The sequence below is a fragment of the Ananas comosus genome, linkage group 1, assembly GCF_001540865.1.
Source record: "Ananas comosus cultivar F153 linkage group 1, ASM154086v1, whole genome shotgun sequence".
NCBI classification, from domain to species: domain Eukaryota; kingdom Viridiplantae; phylum Streptophyta; class Magnoliopsida; order Poales; family Bromeliaceae; genus Ananas; species Ananas comosus.
The window spans coordinates 24,791,125-24,808,576 of record NC_033621.1 but is presented as its reverse complement, the minus strand read 5'-3'; the positions used below and the strand labels follow the sequence as shown (position 1 = coordinate 24,808,576).

Below are 17,452 nucleotides of genomic sequence, written 5' to 3'. Positions count from 1 at the left end.
GCAGTGAGTATAGAAAAGGTATTTTATTGCGTGGCTAAGATGCACGCGTAAAAATATTTTTCAATGTAAAAATCAACTAGTAGCTGGGATTGGTACTCTAGTGCTTGGCTATTTGATCATTCCTGAAGCAATTTTACTGCTCCAATAGTTGGCAATCATATATGTCTAACAACTAGGAAGTTTTGAAGTTTTAACTGCATCTACTAGTTATATGATTTTGCCTCGGAATCCTTTCAAGCAAAACCAAAGGTCAAAGTGTTATTTAGGTTTAATGAAACATATAATATAATATATGCTGCTCGGAGCAACTTATAGCCAACATTTTATTAAAGCTTTAATTAGTTAAGTACAAGCTTTACCTGTTTGATAGAAAGAAAAATAGAGTAACAAAAGAGAAACATCACTTCATAAAGGCGATTTTGATGGATCTCCGGAGTTATCAATTAATAATCGTTTTCGTGGGCCCTTCCTCACCAGTCACCCACCAGAGCCAGACTCGTTCTGCCAATAACATCAACCCACTCAACGATGTCATCAGGAAAGAGAAGCATTAGATTTTTGGTGACACCGCATGCGTGTTAAGCTGTGAGCCATTTATTATTGGGCTGGAGCTGCACGATGAGTAGCTGGAATCATTGGGTCGAATTCGTTTTGGGCCATGTCTTTAAATTTCGGGGACAAAAATGGGCTGGAGCCCATTAGCACCAACGTGCCACGCACGTGAAAGGTAAAAAGTTAAAACATCCGCATCGTCTTCTACCTCGCTGGTCACAGCTATATACTCTCTCTGTCTCTCTCTCTCGCGCGCGGTGGATCACCAGTGGCGACGACGCTCTCCACCACCACCACCTCCCTCCTCCTCCTACGCAGTCGCCTCTGCCCCATCAATTTAGTCTAGGGTTTCCTCTCCGTCGCTCGTTCCCTTTTCGAAGATGGTGAGATCCCTCTCTCTCTCTCTCTCTCTCTCTCTCTCTACTGTTTCTCTTCTCCAACTATCGCATTTTTGCTGATAATTCCATATATCTTCCTTATATTTTGGATCGTTCGTGGTTTCAAGTGCAATAATGTTGCCCTGATTAGCTCTTTTCTCTTAGGGTTAACGTGTTTGTCTTTGGAACTTAGGATTTACGGTTTGTTGGTGCAATCATGCCTTCTTTTATACTCCTCTCTGTTTATCTTCAGTATATAAATTGGGTTGTGAAAAGAGGGCTAATTTGGATGTGATCTCCGATATCTTTTGGACAAGAAAAAGAAAAAAAAAATCCTTTGGGGGAAAAAAAAATGTATATACATCAGAGAAAAAAACGCCACGACCAGCTTGGTCATTCCAAAATTTGAGCTTGGCTTCTTATATGAATATTTTTGTAGCAATTTATGTGGTTTTGGTATGTACTTGGTTGGTGTTTCCTGTAATCTCTGATAAGAAGTGTTAGTCAATCTTAGATTTTTGGATATTGTAGTGTGAAACTTACATAAAAAGAGCTGACGAATGCAGGAGGAGAATCTCGATGCTGCAATAGAATCTCTTTTGAATGTGGAGAAGCAAATGAGACTGGCGGGCGATGTTGCAGGAACTAAGAAAGCCGTTATTGACATCATCGAGCTATGTTATAAAGCTCGTGCATGGAAGACTCTGAATGATCAGATTGTTCTTCTGTCTAAGAGAAGAGGTCAGCTTAAGCAGGTGCAAGTTTCTCCATTCCCCTACTTCATTATCTAGTTCATGTTTTCAGGTTTCAGCCAAAGCTCTGAAAACACAACTGAAACTTTGCAGTTCCATGCTCACACAATGCTTCATGCATGACGTATCACTCTTGTCTAGTTAGATCGTTAGCCAATATTGGGTGAAACTATAAATTGTAGGACCAAACCTTGTAAATACATGGTTCATATAGGTTATCTTATTATCTTATTTATTCTTTCTACGATCTTTTCTATAAACAAGAACATAACATGACGGAAATAGTCTGAAGCATCATTTTAGTATTTTTAATATTGTGAAGTTAAAGTTTTATTATAACCATCTTGATTCTCTATGCTGTCTTTGACTTTTCAACATGTTTGAAGATGATTCGTGAGACACCCAAAATTACCCTGAAACTTTCTCTGTGCTATAATATTGATAGGCCTTTATCTCTACTTATTAGGTTTGACTTTATGTACCAGTGCTGCACAGTTAGGAAAAAAGATATGGAAAAAACTGAATTCCCTTGAGATGAGGATGTTGAAGCGGATGCATGGAATTAGAGGAAAAGATATATTATGTAGTGGTGTAGAGTAGAGATTAACTTCAACTATAAAGTGAGTGAGGAAGGGGCGTGCTCAAGGTTATATTATCGGAAGTGGTACAAAAAGATATGATGTTAACGATACAAGAGGATTTGAATAATAGGATGCGTAGAGCTGACCCTTAATGATCGGGACTAATCTCCTGTTGTTTCATACTTTTATATTAGGCACAAATATACCGGCAGCATTCTACTGTGTTGAGCAAAAACATACTTATAGCTGTACTTTTTTCACCAGCGGGCACTTGTAGTTAAGCATGTTTTACATGGACAGTGTCCTAACCACCTAAGCAGCTTCCCATGAATAGAAAGAGAAGTAAAACTTGGTAATTGCTGGCCTGCTTTTGAGTTTACAACTGCTTAAGCAGACTGTCCCATGCACTGAAGGAAGTGAAGTTGCAATATTGGCAGCTGCCTTGTTACTTTTCCATCTAAGCTTATCTTGTCTACATGTCACTTTAATCTTTTGCATTTTCTTATTTTCTCATGAATGATGTATAAAATGTGGTCGGTTCTTTTTGTTCCGCTACTTTGTCTTATGCAGGCTGTTACTGCTATGGTACAAAAAGCAATGGAATACATTGATGAGACGCCTGACCTGGACACACGTATAGAACTTATCAAAACACTAAACAGTGTCTCTTCGGGGAAGGTAGGGATACTGTATATGCATTGGCTAATGTCACCTGCTTGGGGTTTATAGTACAGCAACTTATGCTCAAATGTAATATGTTTTGGAATCCATTTGTAGATATACGTTGAGATTGAGAGGGCACGCCTGATTAAAAAACTAGCAAAGATCAGAGAAGAACAAGGACTTATTGCAGAGGCTGCTGATTTGATGCAAGAAATAGCTGTAAGTTTGTACTGTAGTTTCATGACTGTTTGAAGTAGGTATGAGCTCTTTTATTATAGCTACCTCCGAATGGTGCTTTTATGGTTTCTAATATCTACTTCTGTAGCGCTCTTTTACTGATGTGTGAACTTTTCAGGTGGAAACATTTGGAGCAATGGCAAAGACAGAGAAGATAGCCTTTATTCTTGAACAAGTATGCCGCCATGGTTCAACTTTTTTCTCACCTCTCCTTATTCAGAAATTTAATGTTTGGGTGTTTGTATAACTCTATTGCATTAATTAAATTATTACTTTTTTGACGACTATAATTTTTTTCAGGTTCGTCTGTGCTTAGATCGGCAAGATTATGTCCGTGCACAAATTTTGTCAAGAAAAATTAGTCCTCGAGTATTTGATGCAGATACATCTAAAGAAAAGAAAAAGCCTAAGGAAGGCGATAATGTCGTTGAGGAGGCTCCTGCAGACATACCTTCTCTCTTGGAGTTGAAGTGCATTTACTATGAACTAATGATTCGGTACAATCATGCTTATTTTACTCGTTAATTTTGTGGCTGCAAATTTTGTATGCTCTCTCAGGCGGAATTGCCTACTTAATATATAATGTTTGAGTTTCTTAAATTTTATCAGATATATGATTTCAACATAGAAAACGTGCATGGACATTTTAGTTTTATTACAGAATTGCAAAAGGAGGTTTAAAAGAAAGTTCTGAGTTCCTGTGGTGTAGCTGTTGGGTTTTCTGAATCACTTGGATGATGAGACATATACACATGTAGGTTGCATGTTGTTTCATTCATGCATATTCTTAGTTCTACTTTTAAGTATGTTACTTTGTTTTGAACCTGCATATATAATGTGATGTCGTTCTATTAATTTAACTCTTGGATCATGCTGAGTGGATAATTATTTATTTTCTTTATGGTATTTTTGTAGCTATCATTTTCATAACAATGATTATCTGGAGATTTGCCGTAGTTACAAAGCAATATATGATATTCCATCTGTGAAAGAGGACCCATCACAGTGGATCCCGGTAAATCTCTAAATTCTTCGTTATTCTTCTTCTTTAGGTACTTTGCCAAATTGATTTGATGAGATTGATTTTCATCTTAGGTTCTTAGGAAGATTTGCTGGTACCTAGTGCTGTCGCCACATGACTCAATGCAATCGAGCCTTCTTAATACTACTTTGGAAGATAAAAATCTTACTGAAATTCCTAATTTCCGGTAGGTGCTTTCTCAGGCTAATATTCTAAATATTGGACCTCTATAATACTATGTAATCAAGTCAGTTAAGATCATATCAATAATGTCGATCCCCTTGCTGATCCATCTTATCAGATTACTGCTAAAGCAGCTGGTTACTATGGAGGTGATTCAATGGACTAGTCTTTGGGAGATGTACAAGGATGAGTTTGCTAATGAGAAGAATTTGCTTGGAGGCCCTTTGGGTGACAAGGCAGCAGAAGATCTGAAACTGAGGATCATTGAACATGTAATCTTGCTGCCATTCATCTATTCCTCCTTTGGACTTCCCCTCCTATGCATACTCTTTTGATTCCTTATTAATTCAAACATAATCTGTACTTCTTCAGAACATACTGGTGGTTTCAAAGTATTATTCAAGGATTACCCTGAAAAGGATTGCAGATCTACTGTGCCTCAGCTTGCAGGTTTGAGTTCATTTCCTTTCATCTTGGTTTATCATATTAATACGATTGGTTTTGTGATCCTTCGTATCGGTATTTACATGTGATATCTTATCTAATGATTTATTTACTTAATGTTTGAACCATCTAATGCGGACATGCTTTATGAAGAATCACCTGTTCTTCTTCCCTTATGGATTGTTTCTCTGTCTTAGATTACTCCTCATGTTGATAATCCAAAGTTTTGAATGGATGGCTATTTGGTATATGAGAAAGAGGATTATTCGAATATTATCGTGTTGTATCTGTATGCTTCCAAGAAAATTTGAGAGCATAATAAGCAATTCCATTTTTGGACCAATGCTTACCTTTTTCTGACATACAGCATAATCAGACTTGAATGCAGTAGCCAGTGATTTAAAATTTTGCACTGTGACCTGAATATTATGAAAATTGTCATGGAATAGCAAGTGTTAAATAGCCAATGATATATTTTGCTCATGAGCATCGCAATTGTGGTACTCTCTTTTTTAAAAAATTTGGTATCAGGAAGCAGAGAAGCATCTGTCGGATATGGTGGTCTCGAAGTCTTTGGTGGCAAACATTGATCGACCAATGGGGATCGTGTGCTTTCAGACAGTCAAAGACAACAATGACATCTTAAACTCCTGGGCATCAAACTTGGAGAAGCTTCTTGACCTCGTCGAGAAGAGCTGCCACCAAATACACAAGGAGACCATGGTCCATAAAGCTGTCCTCCAAGCTTGATATCTGTAGCACTCCTTTTTTCTGAGTGCGCTTCCTTGTGCACCTGTATTCTTTTGATTGAATTTGTCACCCTGCGGTGATTTGCAAACGTCTTTTACTATTCTGTTCTAGAAACTCACTGCATGTAACTTTTGATAAAGAATTGAGTCACTCATTACTGAGTATTTATATGGTATCAGTTGTTTGTTATTATCCGTATTGTGTCCGCAACTCCACATGCATCATATGCGAGGACCTTGATATTCCAAGTACTAGAGCTGGCAAATTGGTTCGTCATGTATCATATGTGGAGCCCTTGATATTTCAAGTACTCGTACTGGCAAATTGAATACGAATTGCTATTCAGAATTTAGGCTGATAGGCCCGGGTCTCATACGACGCAAGCAAGATGTGTATGGAAAATAGTGCGAGCATAGCATTACTAGATTCCTGTTCTACTGGTTCCCCTCTCTTAGTTGCTATACGTTCATCGCATTAATTACTAGATTCCTCTTCTACTGGTTAGACTAGATAAAAGACTCGGTTTTAGTTTTCTTTATTTGACTCGAGCACTGATTTTTATGTTTTCAGGGACATTTATCAAGATACGCATGCCTATTGAATTACTGAGCAAATCAAGATCTGCATATTACTAAGATTAGAATGTTACAATGAATTGATGTTGTTTGCACGAAATGATGGTTGAGATGTACTATAAACAGTAACTGGGACTGGGAGAGAAGGCAAAAAGTTTTGAACTTATTAAGAAGATTTAGGCATATCATCAAATGACTACATTATTCTATAAAAAGAGTCAATAGAAACTGAAGACACTACGAGATTGAACTGTTAGAGTCGCATGAACGCAGGGCGTGCAATATACACGTTTTTTATGTGAAAACCAAGTTATCCACTGTAAACAGCTTTGGCAAGTAAATAAATTATTCCTTGATGTTCTTGGACATTTATCAAGAGCACATCGTTTTCTCTAGTATTTCCTGTAACTCCCCGCTCTTGTATGCTTCTGCAACAGAAAATTTTAAAGTTTCAAATCAGTTCGAAGATTCATTAACCAGAAGTTCAGTAATAGAATGGCATATTGGAGTCAAAAGCTAAAAGCAGAGCCACACAACTTGATCATGGATTATGCTTCTTAGGCAACTTAAAGTAGCCTGCAGAATAGTTTACATTAAAAATAAAAGAAAGCCTGCAAACATTTTTAATGAAGAGCTAGTTCTCCCTTCAGCAACACTTTACAAGTCAGAACATTCACCAAAATTTGATTTTTAAGAACCTTAAATTAAGGTGACACGGATCCTATACTTGAACGGCTAAAGAAGATCACCTACTGTCCTTCCACTCAACCCTAAGAGGTCCTTCTCTTACAACAGCTATAACACAACGTTAAATCCTTAGCCCTTCCTCCTTTTACTAATACTATATAATGCTTTTGTAAATTATGGCCAATACCAGGTATATATACCAATAGATGAGTGCCGTATGGGGTAATTAGCGCAATAAAGTGCTCATGTTGTTCATGTAGTTTATTTCACGATTGACGTATGGATTTTAGCTAAATGTTCAGGAGCATTAGTGTGTTTCCCCTTCTAAGACACCGACGAAGCCCTGAAGGTATGCTGTACTTCATTATATAAGTCCGTCGGAAAGTTTAACAACTTTATCAAACCGAACTAAGGTCACTTTCACAATCTCAACTGAAAGTAGGGTGTTTTATACAAACATGTCCTTCCAACTATTTTTTACACATTAAAAAAAAAACAAAGATTACATGTGTGGCAGGATTTTCTAAAGTTTCTACCCAAACTGACATGAAACCCCCAGTTCAAGGGTTTTGAGCTAATTAATAAGTTCCAAAATGATTTCAAATCATTCCATCTATACATTGGGAAAGCTTCACGCTGTTCACAATATTATATCAATTTCAGGGGATAATCACATTAACATAATATACATAAAACCAGAAAAGGTGTGCAGAGAAGTTTTTGCTCCAAGGAATTATTTTAGCTGTTTTCTGGATTTGCAGAAGGGCTGATTTTCAAGATCACTAATCTTATTACATGCTGGGAATCTCTTATGATAATTACCCATGTCATAAAGGTATCTGAATGCTTGAAAGTTGGATAGGTTTGCTAGTACATAAGGACTATATAATTCCAAACTTATATAATATACGAGATGTTCATTCATTGATGAGGAACTGACTGTTAGCTTACAAAATGAGGCTCCATCAGAGCCAAGATAGACTTTTTTTTCTTTTTTTCCTTTCCTTTCGTGTGCGTGCGTGCGTGCACATGTAGAGGAAATAAAACAAAACAAAACAAAGTACAAAAATAAAAGAACAGAATGATCATCAGAACTCACCAACTGTAATGTCACAGCCGCCGAAGAACTCGCCGTCGATATAGAGCTGTGGGAAGGTGGGCCAGTTGGAATACTCCTTGAGACCCTGGCGCAGCATCTCGTTCTCGAGGATGTTCAAAGTCTCAAATGGCACGTTCAGCAACTTGAGGATCTGCACAACTGTGTTGGAGAAGCCGCACTGCGGGAAATCCTTGGTGCCCTTCATGAAGAGGACCACCTTGTGGGACTGGACCACCTTATCTAGTGTCGACTTCAGCTCGGGAGTCAACGCTGCTCGAGAAAGGAAAAAAAAAGAAGAAGAGCTGATCATGTAAAGCCCTAATTCAACACCCAAATAAAAGTGGACGGTTAAAAAGAAAAAGGCGACGTGATTGGCAAATCGGAGGTATTCCGATCAACTTAAACTTAATGCCTTTTGTCTGGATACTTGTTAGTCCGTGAACTGTTGTGATTTCCACCAACTCCAATACAAGCAAATCCGATGATTTGAGATCCGAATTGGTCGTGAATTCAGCTTGTTAAAGAGGAGAAACGTTTGTGTTGTTGAACAAGCACCATTCTAGTTATCATGTAAATAGTAAAACCCTCAAAACAAAAAAAGAAAACAACCGAATTCATTCCAAACACCAGATTTCAACCATCTCCGAGTCCAGCTCCCTTGAAGTCGGTATTAACTTTGCAAACCAATTCAATTCTACCTTGTTTTGGTACCGAACTGAATGTGGGTGTTGCCAAACAGTACGAACTGATGTTAGCAATAAAAAAAGAAGAAGAAGAAGATTTCGTTTTACTTGTCTTTCCTTTCTTTTTTTCTTCTCCGTTATGCTGTTAGCTGGTAGGCTAGTGGCTAACATTAGAGAAACGAACCGATTACAAGTTTCCTACGATCTAAGCTAAAGGGAAATCATTCGAACAAGTAATAAACAGAGGAGCTTAATTTTGGATCGGAGAGAAGCGGATCGATACCGGAGAAGCATCGAAATGAGGAGGAAGGGGCGGCCCCCTTCGCCGGGGCTCGGAATCGCCGCCGAGCATGGTCGAAGAGAGCGAATCCGCCGCTTCCGCGGGGGCGATCGAGGAACGAAACCGAGGAAGAAGAAGAAGAAGAAGAGGAAGAAGAGGAGGAGGAGGAGGTAGGGGGGAGAGCGACGCCACGGACGCGGTTCGAAGCTCTCGAAGAATGAGGAGAAGAGGAAGGGAGGGAGCACTTAACCAGGGAGAGAGAGGCCATCGAGAGAGAGGCCATCGAGAAGTAGAGGAGGAGAGGATGGATCGGATGGTTCTGGAATTCCCGGGGGGTGGAGACTGGAGACGGAATATCGAAGCAAGCAAACAAAAGTGGCCTCTCCTCTTTGCCTCTTTGGTCCTCTCCTCCCCGGCTACCGAGTGCCGACTTCTTCCTCAGAAGCGTATTCGAAGAAGTCGGCGCCGACGCACACGCCTGCAGCCTCATTGTTCGTGTCATTCTCGCAATTGAATCGCTAATTTAATTTAACTTTTTAACATATTTTTTATTTAAATTGCATTAGAGGTGAGTACAGCGCTAGCCCACCGGATCAACTTACAAAGATCAAAAGATCATGGCCAACAGAATAACACAAACACGGCTATAAAAGAAAAAAAAAAAAGAAGTAAATCACAATATACTTCCACAGATTGTGGAAAGCTGGCCACTATGTACCTGTTGCCTTCTCCGTTTCTCCTGTCATATCTGAAAATGCTCAAAATCTGTCGGCTGACAGAAACTAAACATCCAACAAGGCAGTTCGATTCATGGCAGCAATATTTGTATTACGGAAAATAATAATAAATAGTAATATTACTACAAACTAATAAAGGAAGCATCAATTTTAGTCCACCGGCAGCGCCGGCGGCGGCCATTGAAAGCAGCAATAGATTAAAAGTAACGGATTAACCAACAGTTTAAGCCCCTGTTTTCCGCTCTCTGTTTTCAGAATAAATATATACTACCGATCCAAGAGCAAAAGAGCACGATGAAAAATCAGAGCCCAGCACCACATAGACGAAAATATTTCCCGCATCAAACCTCGGTCCACGCATGAAAATCCCACTACAAGCAAACTGCCGCAACCATAGTTTCAAAGCAAGCAGTTATTAGGCGCAATTTACGGCATGTACAGAATGATTTAAGAAGAAAGCGGACAGTCTCGAACCACCATCATCATCATCATCGCGAATAGCATCTCTCACTCTTCCTCACATGAAAGGTGGCATCCGAGGCGGCGGCGGCGGTGGGGGCATTCGCGGATAAATATTCTCCGGATGGCTTTGCTGGACCCTCTCAGCATTAGAAGCTCTTTGCGCGAAGCTCCCACCAGGTTGACTAGGGTTCGGATTAGAGTTGGAGTTCGGATTGAATGGTCCCCACCACTGAGATTCACCCTCAACTGGGATCCAAGGCAAAGGGGTAACACCCCCCTCTCGGCCCCCCCACCCATAGAACCGGTCCATGTGGTGCCTCTCGCCATCCTGATGATGGCTCCTGCTGACAGATCCCGAGACGGAGAAGCCGTAGAACCCTCCAATCTCGGCAGCAGAGGAAGAGGCAGTGCCAGCAATAGAAGAGATGGGAGTTAAGCCGCCTCGCACCCTCATCCTTCTGACAGGGGGTGCAAAGGGGGGGTGGTTGTTCCACAGCGAGGAGGAAGACACAGATTGCTGATAAATGTGATTGCCGATGCCTCTACTATGACCCCTCACCTCCCCAATCACTGCGGCTGGTCCGAGTGAAGCAATTACGTTGCTTCCATTTCGCGCGACAGGTCTGTAACACATAGATCAGTGCAAGAAGTTAAGTAAAAGCAATTGTGCTTCACTAGAATATGATATCTGGATAAAATGTAAAAGATATTCCCTGCACATTCATGATATTGGGACTTCCTAGAATACGATATTTGGGTAAAACGTATAAGATATTCACTGTAAATTCATGATATTGGGACTTCCTAGTCCTGGGAGGTCATTTGACTCTTTACTGCAGAAAGACCATTTTAACTCCGCTCCGAAAAAAATTGAAATGAAGTCATTCAAAGGGCAGGGAGTAAAAATGGTTGCTTTGCACAAGGGTCACATGCAAAGTACATGACATAAAGATGCCAGAGTTTATTCATGGCTAACAGCACCAGGGATGCATTTCTTAAATTAGAGTAAATTGATCAAACGAAATGGACAGGTTCAATGTCAATTGTGATTTGTGAAAGTTCAGGGACTACTACTTTATCTTACCCAAACAGTTTAATAATTCTACAGTAATACTAGAACAGATTGAAATGACACTAACCCATGGATAAGATGGTGAGGGTGAATAAAAGAACCCATTCTTTGATGACTGCTGCTTTCATTTCTAGGCAATCTTCCGCCATATTGAGATGGAGGTTGATCTGGATTCCCCGACAAAGGAAAAGCGGGAGAGTGTTGTTGGTGCCAGTTGTGATTTTGTGGCTCAGTAGGAGGAAAAATGTGGGGACTTATCATATCAGGATTTGACTGCACTGGGTGCCGATGGAATGATGCACTTTCCGGAACTGAGTCTGCAGAGCTTGAAGTTCCATGCATAGAATTGGAGAAACCGTGAAGAGCTAAGTATGGGCAAACATGTGAACTACTCGAAGGGTTGGAGTGCTCTCCAAATGTAGAGTTACCCATGAGCTCGTGATCTTTTTTGGACAAGTGGAGAATGAGAAAATTAGTATAGAACTAACATAAAATGATTTGAGAAGCCACTTTAGTCAGGGATTGTTGACAGATTGCTTACAAGAATTTGGACGTGACTCTCCTTCCGGGTATGAAGAGATATTTCTAACATTGATGACAGAAGCATCAAAATGTTCAAGTGTTTGAATTAGTATGCGAAAAAAGAATCTAATACAATTATCGTAAGAAAATAAGTCTGAAATGTAAAAACAAGCGTCACAAGTATTTTCAGCAACTTTTCTAGCCATAAATATTTTCAGCAATCTCCAAACTTGAATAGCCTTAAAGTGACACCATAATATGACAACTCCATTGATCAATAGAACAAATCTAATCTTCCATTGATCAATAGAACACATCTAATCCAATGTAAGTAAAGGCATATATTTGTGATTTAATCAATTGTTTCAGCACTATGTTTTGAACTATCAGTTTTAGTTCAGTTCTGGCCCAGTCTTTGAGAGTTTTAGTTCATCAAGTTTGACAGTTTCACAGTTTTGCAATTTCAATCTTCAACTCTTATTGAGAAGTTCTCAGATTTTCCGGAAGCATCAAGATAATGCAAAAATCATGACATATATTGAACTGCTGTTTTATGCCATGTTTATGAAGGATGTGGCTCATTTTCTTGTTGTTATTCCTTAAAGAGATTATAGTACAAGGAGATAACACAAATGATACCAAATAAGCTGCTCTCAAAGCTATCCTTCTTTAGACAAATTGTAGCCAAAACTAAAGTTTCTTATTTTTATATTGGTGTTTGGATGGATACGACGGACTCTCATCAACTGGGTTCCAATTTCAGTTACTGAGATCTTGCCGAAACTTCAATTGAATTAAGATAATTTTGCACGTCACTAAATTTCTCACTCTCAATAAAAAAATATACAAGCATACATATACATGCAATACCTCCCTAAATACAAACACAACCAAAACAAAATATTAAAACCATGCATACCAATACTACTTTGCTTCATACATCCCTAAATACAAAAACAACCTAATGTTAAAACATGCCAGCCAATACTACATTGCTTCTATAGGATTTTCACAATCATCATTCATGTGTATATCCTACATCTTGATTTTTGTGCCACAGAATTACACATGCTGTATATCATGGCTTTTCAGTATGATGAAAATAAGAGTAGGAAACCTCAACCTATTGTTTAACATCATGTATCCTAATGCTCGTACCACCAAAAACTGCCGTTCATACAGTATAAATGCCTAACTGTAGCTAGATGCTTTCTTCAATATCAGATCTTTAATTGTTGAGCCATGAAAGGATTACATATTTACCTTTGAAACTTTACAAAAAGGTCTTGCATTTCATATGTTTCCCAATCAAAAGATTCTAAAAAGGTGTTTAAGTATATTGTACAAAAAGCTTAACACCAAAAGTAAACCAATGTAGCAGGAAAAATAAGGGCACATTAAGGGGCAAATAGTAATGAGAAGTGAACTTACTCGAAAAATGATGCTAGCTGGGTAAATCCACGAAAAGGACACCACTGAAATCCAAAAGGCTGCAAGATAATATTAAAAAAGCCATTAACACTAGCTAGCAAGGACAAGGATGAAGTGCTTTGATGAAAAATAAAAAAAAGTATAATTTCCATTGAGAAGCCATGCAAGTAACAAATTTACTAGCCAGAGTACAAAGGCTGTTAGCAGGATATCAGGAGAAAAGATGGCCTGGCATAGTGCAACCTTGTTGAAAGTAATTGTCATGCGGTGGCGTGCTCAGTGATTGATACATCATATAGAACAAGTCAGCGATATCTTAGCATGTTATAGCAGCAGACACTTATAATGTCTGAAATCACATATCTGTATACCATTACTACACTTTGTCTCTGTCCACCTATCGCAGCTAAATTAATAGTTATACTAGTTTAGTTGAGCTTTTAATCAGATCTATTAATACCAAGTCTATTTCCGATACTGTCATACCACCCGCTCCACCTCCAAACCAATCACCCAACTAAAAAGAAAGGAAATAAACACAAGTCATCCTCTCAAACATAACAATCCTGAGGAATTTCTCATCCCAACTCCATCATCTAACATTAAAACTACAAGCTAACCATGAATTTATCATCGAACCACATTGGATGGGGGAAAAAAGAACATTAAAAGCTGCCTCCTTTGCTTCTGAACAACAAAATATAACTGGTACCAACACGCAAAGAGGCAGTAGCTACAAAAATCAGTGAGGCGAATAGTGACAAGCTGTTCCATTCAAATTTCATCTTATTCTGGATCAATCACTAGAAAGCAAGCCAGCATTTCATGTTGCTACCTCCTTACTTTTGTTAAAGTAATTAAATCATCTTCTTCTCTGAAATGATGATATTTCCATGTCTGTCACTCTACTCCCAATTTAGCATGGCTAGAAAGCTTCATTTTACCTAATTATTTTCCTTCTATGCTCTTGGACATCACAAAATTGTACTTTTTTTCCGATATGTAAAGTAATAAGAGGGTTCAACAAATTGTGAATTATACAGGAAAAATTACTCATATTTTTGTACAAGTGACCAACTTTCTGCACAAAGTTAGCATAGTTGTTTCTCTAAAACTGAAAGCTAAAAATTTGCCGAGAGAAACTATATCAATTAAACTCAAACCAGATTAATCAATAACTAGGAATAACATTAAGCATCCCCTTCCAGAAAGTACCGTTCTAATTAATACAAAATCTTTTTTTTCTTTTTTAACCAATGTGGATACAAAAAGGCAGGATAAAAATCCTCGAAATACCATCTCATATTTGAGAAAAAAAAAAATCATAAGTGCATCCACACATTTTCACACTGAAATCACATAGAAAATACACAACTCTAAGTTAAGAAGGAACCACAGAGGAAGAAAAGAAAAAATACAACAAAAAGAATAAAAAAAAAACTAGAAATTTTTTTTAAAAGAGTTGTCAACATGAAATCAATACTGAAAATTCTAGGCAGCATAAAAAAGGCCATGCAGCAATACCATACGATGATTGGTGCATGAGAGTATCTACAGCACCTTCTATCTAAGCTACTGTACAAATTGATAGTTGCCTTTATATGTAACTCAAGTGTATAACAAAAAATTCCATGATACAAGCTATGGTATCCAGATTGATTCTTTACCAGCTCAGAATAGCTGAGATCATAGATCTCTTCACTCATCCAGCCATCAAAGTCCAAGTCAGCAGATGACCGATGTCCATTTGCATAAAGCCATCGACCTTTCTCAACTTTCCGACAATTTGGGCACTGCATCGCTCCTTTTGCATTAAATGCCGAGCCAATGCAATCTGGACACACAAAAGATACTTCACAATCAAAATGAGAAAATAAATAAATAAATAAATAGAACGTAGATGCCACTGAAAGATTCTAATCCACCTAAGCCATTTAAAAGAAGTTTTACACTGTTCAAGAATGTGTAGCATTTTTATTTTTATTTTTTCCATTTTATCAATGTCTCTGGGGATAAGGAATAATGCATGTCAAATTTACCTGCTTGGTTCTAGCCAACAATGTTACCAGAAATGCCACAACTGCATTTGCTGACTTTACTTTCACAATAAGTAACTACAAGATAGTTATAGGTACAAACTCTTGTACGGGGGGGGGGGGGGGGGGGGGGGGGAGACGACAGCAGCACTCTAACTCCAGCATTTAGAAGGAAAACTCCTTGCATGCAGCTGATTTGCAACAGAATCTCAAGGCTTCCACTTCAATTTCTTTTGCTAACTGGTGAATTCATTACTCGCATCAGTTATTGGAAGATCAGCCATAACCCGACTGGTTTGAGATTTCAATTGCAAAAGGTCCAAATCCTATTATATCCCATTCATCCCTTTGTACGGAAGAGATTTCACCCTATCCAGCAATTTTATTCACACCTGATACCCTGATCTAGAAATTTTCATATCATCCAGGTCAATCAACTCTGCACTAGTTTCGTATCAAACCTAGCTCGCACAAACTGCTGATCAGTTAGTTACGAATCTAATGCAACTGAACTAACATTACTTTGCGAATCTCCAAGCTAATCCTCCACAATAAAAATAAAATCATTAAACTCCAAAAGTGAAAAAATGCAAACTTTACCGCAAACAAATGCAAAATTTTCTGGAAAAGTGGGCACTTTGCTTGAAATGGGAACAATTAACCTCGATCAAGCGATGTATCTACAGATCTACTGAAGCGCGATTTGAGGCGCCAAAAAAACATCAGTTTTTAAGCACAAATCAGATTCAAACTAGCACAAATCACTATAAAACAATCTAAAAGAGGCAAATTTATGCTAGATGAGTCAGGGGATTGGGCGGAGGGAGCAAATGATTACCTAGATGGAATTCATGGCCACAATGGAGCTTGGCGACGGATCTGTCGCCTCGATCCAGCACAAGCTCGAGGCAGATCGAGCACGCGGAGGCCATCGCCTTTCCCTCAGGCGACATCTCCGCCTTGTCGAGATCCATCGCCTCCGAACCACTCATTGATCGATCCCTTCTCTGATCGATCGAAGCGCCCCCGCCCCCCACCCCCCAAACCCCGCTAATCGCCTCGATCGATCCCCATATCCCACACGGAATCGGGAATCGAAACGTGTGAAGGATAAGATGGGGGAGAGAAAGACGGAGGGAGGAAGGGGAGAGAGAGAGAGAGAGAGAGGAGAGAGAGGGAGAGAGAGAGAGAGGATGGAGCGAATGGAGAGAGAGAGAGAGAGAGAGAGAGCGAGCGAAGTGAAAGAGAAGGGAGAGAAAGAGGGGTCGGTGTTTCGGACGGATACAAAGAACCGATTTTGCTGTAACAACTGTTTCATTTCTCGTTTCTTTATCTTTACAATATTTTTGTGGGCACTTTTTTCCCCTTTTTTATTACCGATAAAACGTATGGACGTACGGTTCCGACATTTTTAATCTAATATTTATTTTATTTTATTTTTTAACTTCCGCGTATACTACAATTTACTTTTAACCATCGAAAGCCGTATTTAGACGCATAAAAGCACATCTCTTTAATTATTTAAAGAAATATATAATATTTGATACATAAGAAATGTTCAGCCATCAAAATATTTTTTTTAAATAAAAAAATATCTTGTGCATGAAAATAAAATATGACATACTACAAAATTATAGATATACCAAGATTTTTAAAAATAAAAATAAAAATTAAACTTTTAATTTTTAAAATGAGATCTAAAAAATAGTTTTTTTTTTTTATTTTAAATGACTTTCACGTTTAATTCAGTTAAATAAAACCAGCAAGTATTTATCGTGCAAGAATTAAATAGTTGATTTTCCCTCTCTAGTAATGTTATGAGCATCAAATTATAATACCAAGATAGCACAAATCTTATCATTACAAATTTAACTCATTTATTACATACAATGACTTGCTAAAATGTTCTTTTATCACATATCGTGTTTTCTTAGACTACGATCATTAATACATATAAAGATCGAGAGAGAGTCCGGCTATGAAAGCACCGAACACTTGGTGCTTATAAATTTTTCACCATTAGATTTACCTCTTTGTTCATTTTTATCTGTTAAATTATATTATTCAACCAACCGCTTACTCAACTTGAAAGAACCGCTATAATTCCAATTGTACATTTCTTAGTCCAAAGATCGAAAACTTATTTGTACTTTCAAAGGTATAAGAGCTCAACTCTCTCTCTCTATATATATTTTGTGCAAAGAATAATGAATATTTTAAAAATAATTATGTTTGGAACTACCTGATATCTAAATAATTTATTTTTGATATGTTAGGAACAGTAAGGCAGACCCACATATATATATAT

The 17,452-nt window shown here is 38.3% G+C and overlaps 3 protein-coding genes across 7 annotated transcripts; 1 reads left to right on the top strand and 2 right to left on the bottom strand.

Moving 5' to 3' along the window:
- On the top strand, positions 781-5,752 carry LOC109717603 (26S proteasome non-ATPase regulatory subunit 12 homolog A-like). 3 transcript variants are annotated; one of them, XM_020243473.1, is made up of 11 exons: positions 781-935; positions 1,496-1,684; positions 2,833-2,940; positions 3,040-3,144; positions 3,281-3,337; positions 3,463-3,659; positions 4,078-4,177; positions 4,258-4,370; positions 4,485-4,638; positions 4,739-4,816; positions 5,349-5,752. In XM_020243473.1, exons 1-11 carry the CDS (start codon positions 933-935, stop codon positions 5,454-5,456), a joined length of 1,212 nt encoding a protein of 403 aa, XP_020099062.1. In that variant the 5' UTR covers positions 781-932; the 3' UTR covers positions 5,457-5,752. The 3 variants fall into 3 exon arrangements, with proteins under 3 accessions (XP_020099062.1, XP_020099054.1, XP_020099045.1); XM_020243465.1 differs by having other exon boundaries at positions 782-935; positions 5,342-5,752; XM_020243456.1 differs by lacking the exon at positions 781-935 and having other exon boundaries at positions 1,490-1,684; positions 5,342-5,752.
- Positions 6,279-9,389, bottom strand: LOC109713405 (monothiol glutaredoxin-S14, chloroplastic). The gene is made up of 3 exons (XM_020237470.1): positions 8,888-9,389; positions 7,922-8,191; positions 6,279-6,563 (listed from the first exon to the last, which is right to left on the bottom strand). The coding sequence occupies exons 1-3, from the start codon at positions 9,384-9,386 to the stop codon at positions 6,508-6,510; spliced, it is 825 nt and encodes a 274-aa protein (XP_020093059.1). The 5' UTR covers positions 9,387-9,389; the 3' UTR covers positions 6,279-6,507.
- On the bottom strand, positions 9,687-16,366 carry LOC109713383. Of its 3 annotated transcripts, none has more exons than XM_020237444.1 (6): positions 15,983-16,363; positions 14,776-14,942; positions 13,109-13,167; positions 11,697-11,740; positions 11,223-11,598; positions 9,687-10,706 (listed from the first exon to the last, which is right to left on the bottom strand). In XM_020237444.1, exons 1-6 carry the CDS (start codon positions 16,134-16,136, stop codon positions 10,139-10,141), a joined length of 1,368 nt encoding a protein of 455 aa, XP_020093033.1. In that variant the 5' UTR covers positions 16,137-16,363; the 3' UTR covers positions 9,687-10,138. The 3 variants fall into 3 exon arrangements, with proteins under 3 accessions (XP_020093033.1, XP_020093040.1, XP_020093048.1); XM_020237451.1 differs by lacking the exon at positions 15,983-16,363 and adding an exon at positions 15,148-15,272; XM_020237459.1 differs by lacking the exons at positions 11,223-11,598; positions 11,697-11,740 and having other exon boundaries at positions 15,983-16,366.

Bases quoted from the DNA above. Each gene is read 5' to 3' on its own strand.
- LOC109717603 (XM_020243456.1), top strand. From the start codon at position 1,490: ATGCAGGAGGAGAATCTCGATGCTGCAATAGAATCTCTTTTGAATGTG. The intron at 3,338-3,462 runs GTATGCCGCCAT...AATTTTTTTCAG, and splicing joins TAGCCTTTATTCTTGAACAA to GTTCGTCTGTGCTTAGATCG. The intron at 3,660-4,077 runs GTACAATCATGC...GTATTTTTGTAG, and splicing joins TACTATGAACTAATGATTCG to CTATCATTTTCATAACAATG.
- LOC109713405 (XM_020237470.1), bottom strand. From the start codon at position 9,386: ATGACACGAACAATGAGGCTGCAGGCGTGTGCGTCGGCGCCGACTTCT. The intron at 8,192-8,887 runs GTATCGATCCGC...TTTCTCGAGCAG, and splicing joins CTCATTTCGATGCTTCTCCG to CGTTGACTCCCGAGCTGAAG. The intron at 6,564-7,921 runs GTGAGTTCTGAT...TTTCTGTTGCAG, and splicing joins CGGCTGTGACATTACAGTTG to AAGCATACAAGAGCGGGGAG.
- LOC109713383 (XM_020237444.1), bottom strand. From the start codon at position 16,136: ATGAGTGGTTCGGAGGCGATGGATCTCGACAAGGCGGAGATGTCGCCT. The intron at 14,943-15,982 runs GTAATCATTTGC...TTGTGTGTCCAG, and splicing joins TGGCCATGAATTCCATCTAG to ATTGCATTGGCTCGGCATTT. The intron at 11,599-11,696 runs GTAAGCAATCTG...TGTCCAAAAAAG, and splicing joins AGAGTCACGTCCAAATTCTT to ATCACGAGCTCATGGGTAAC.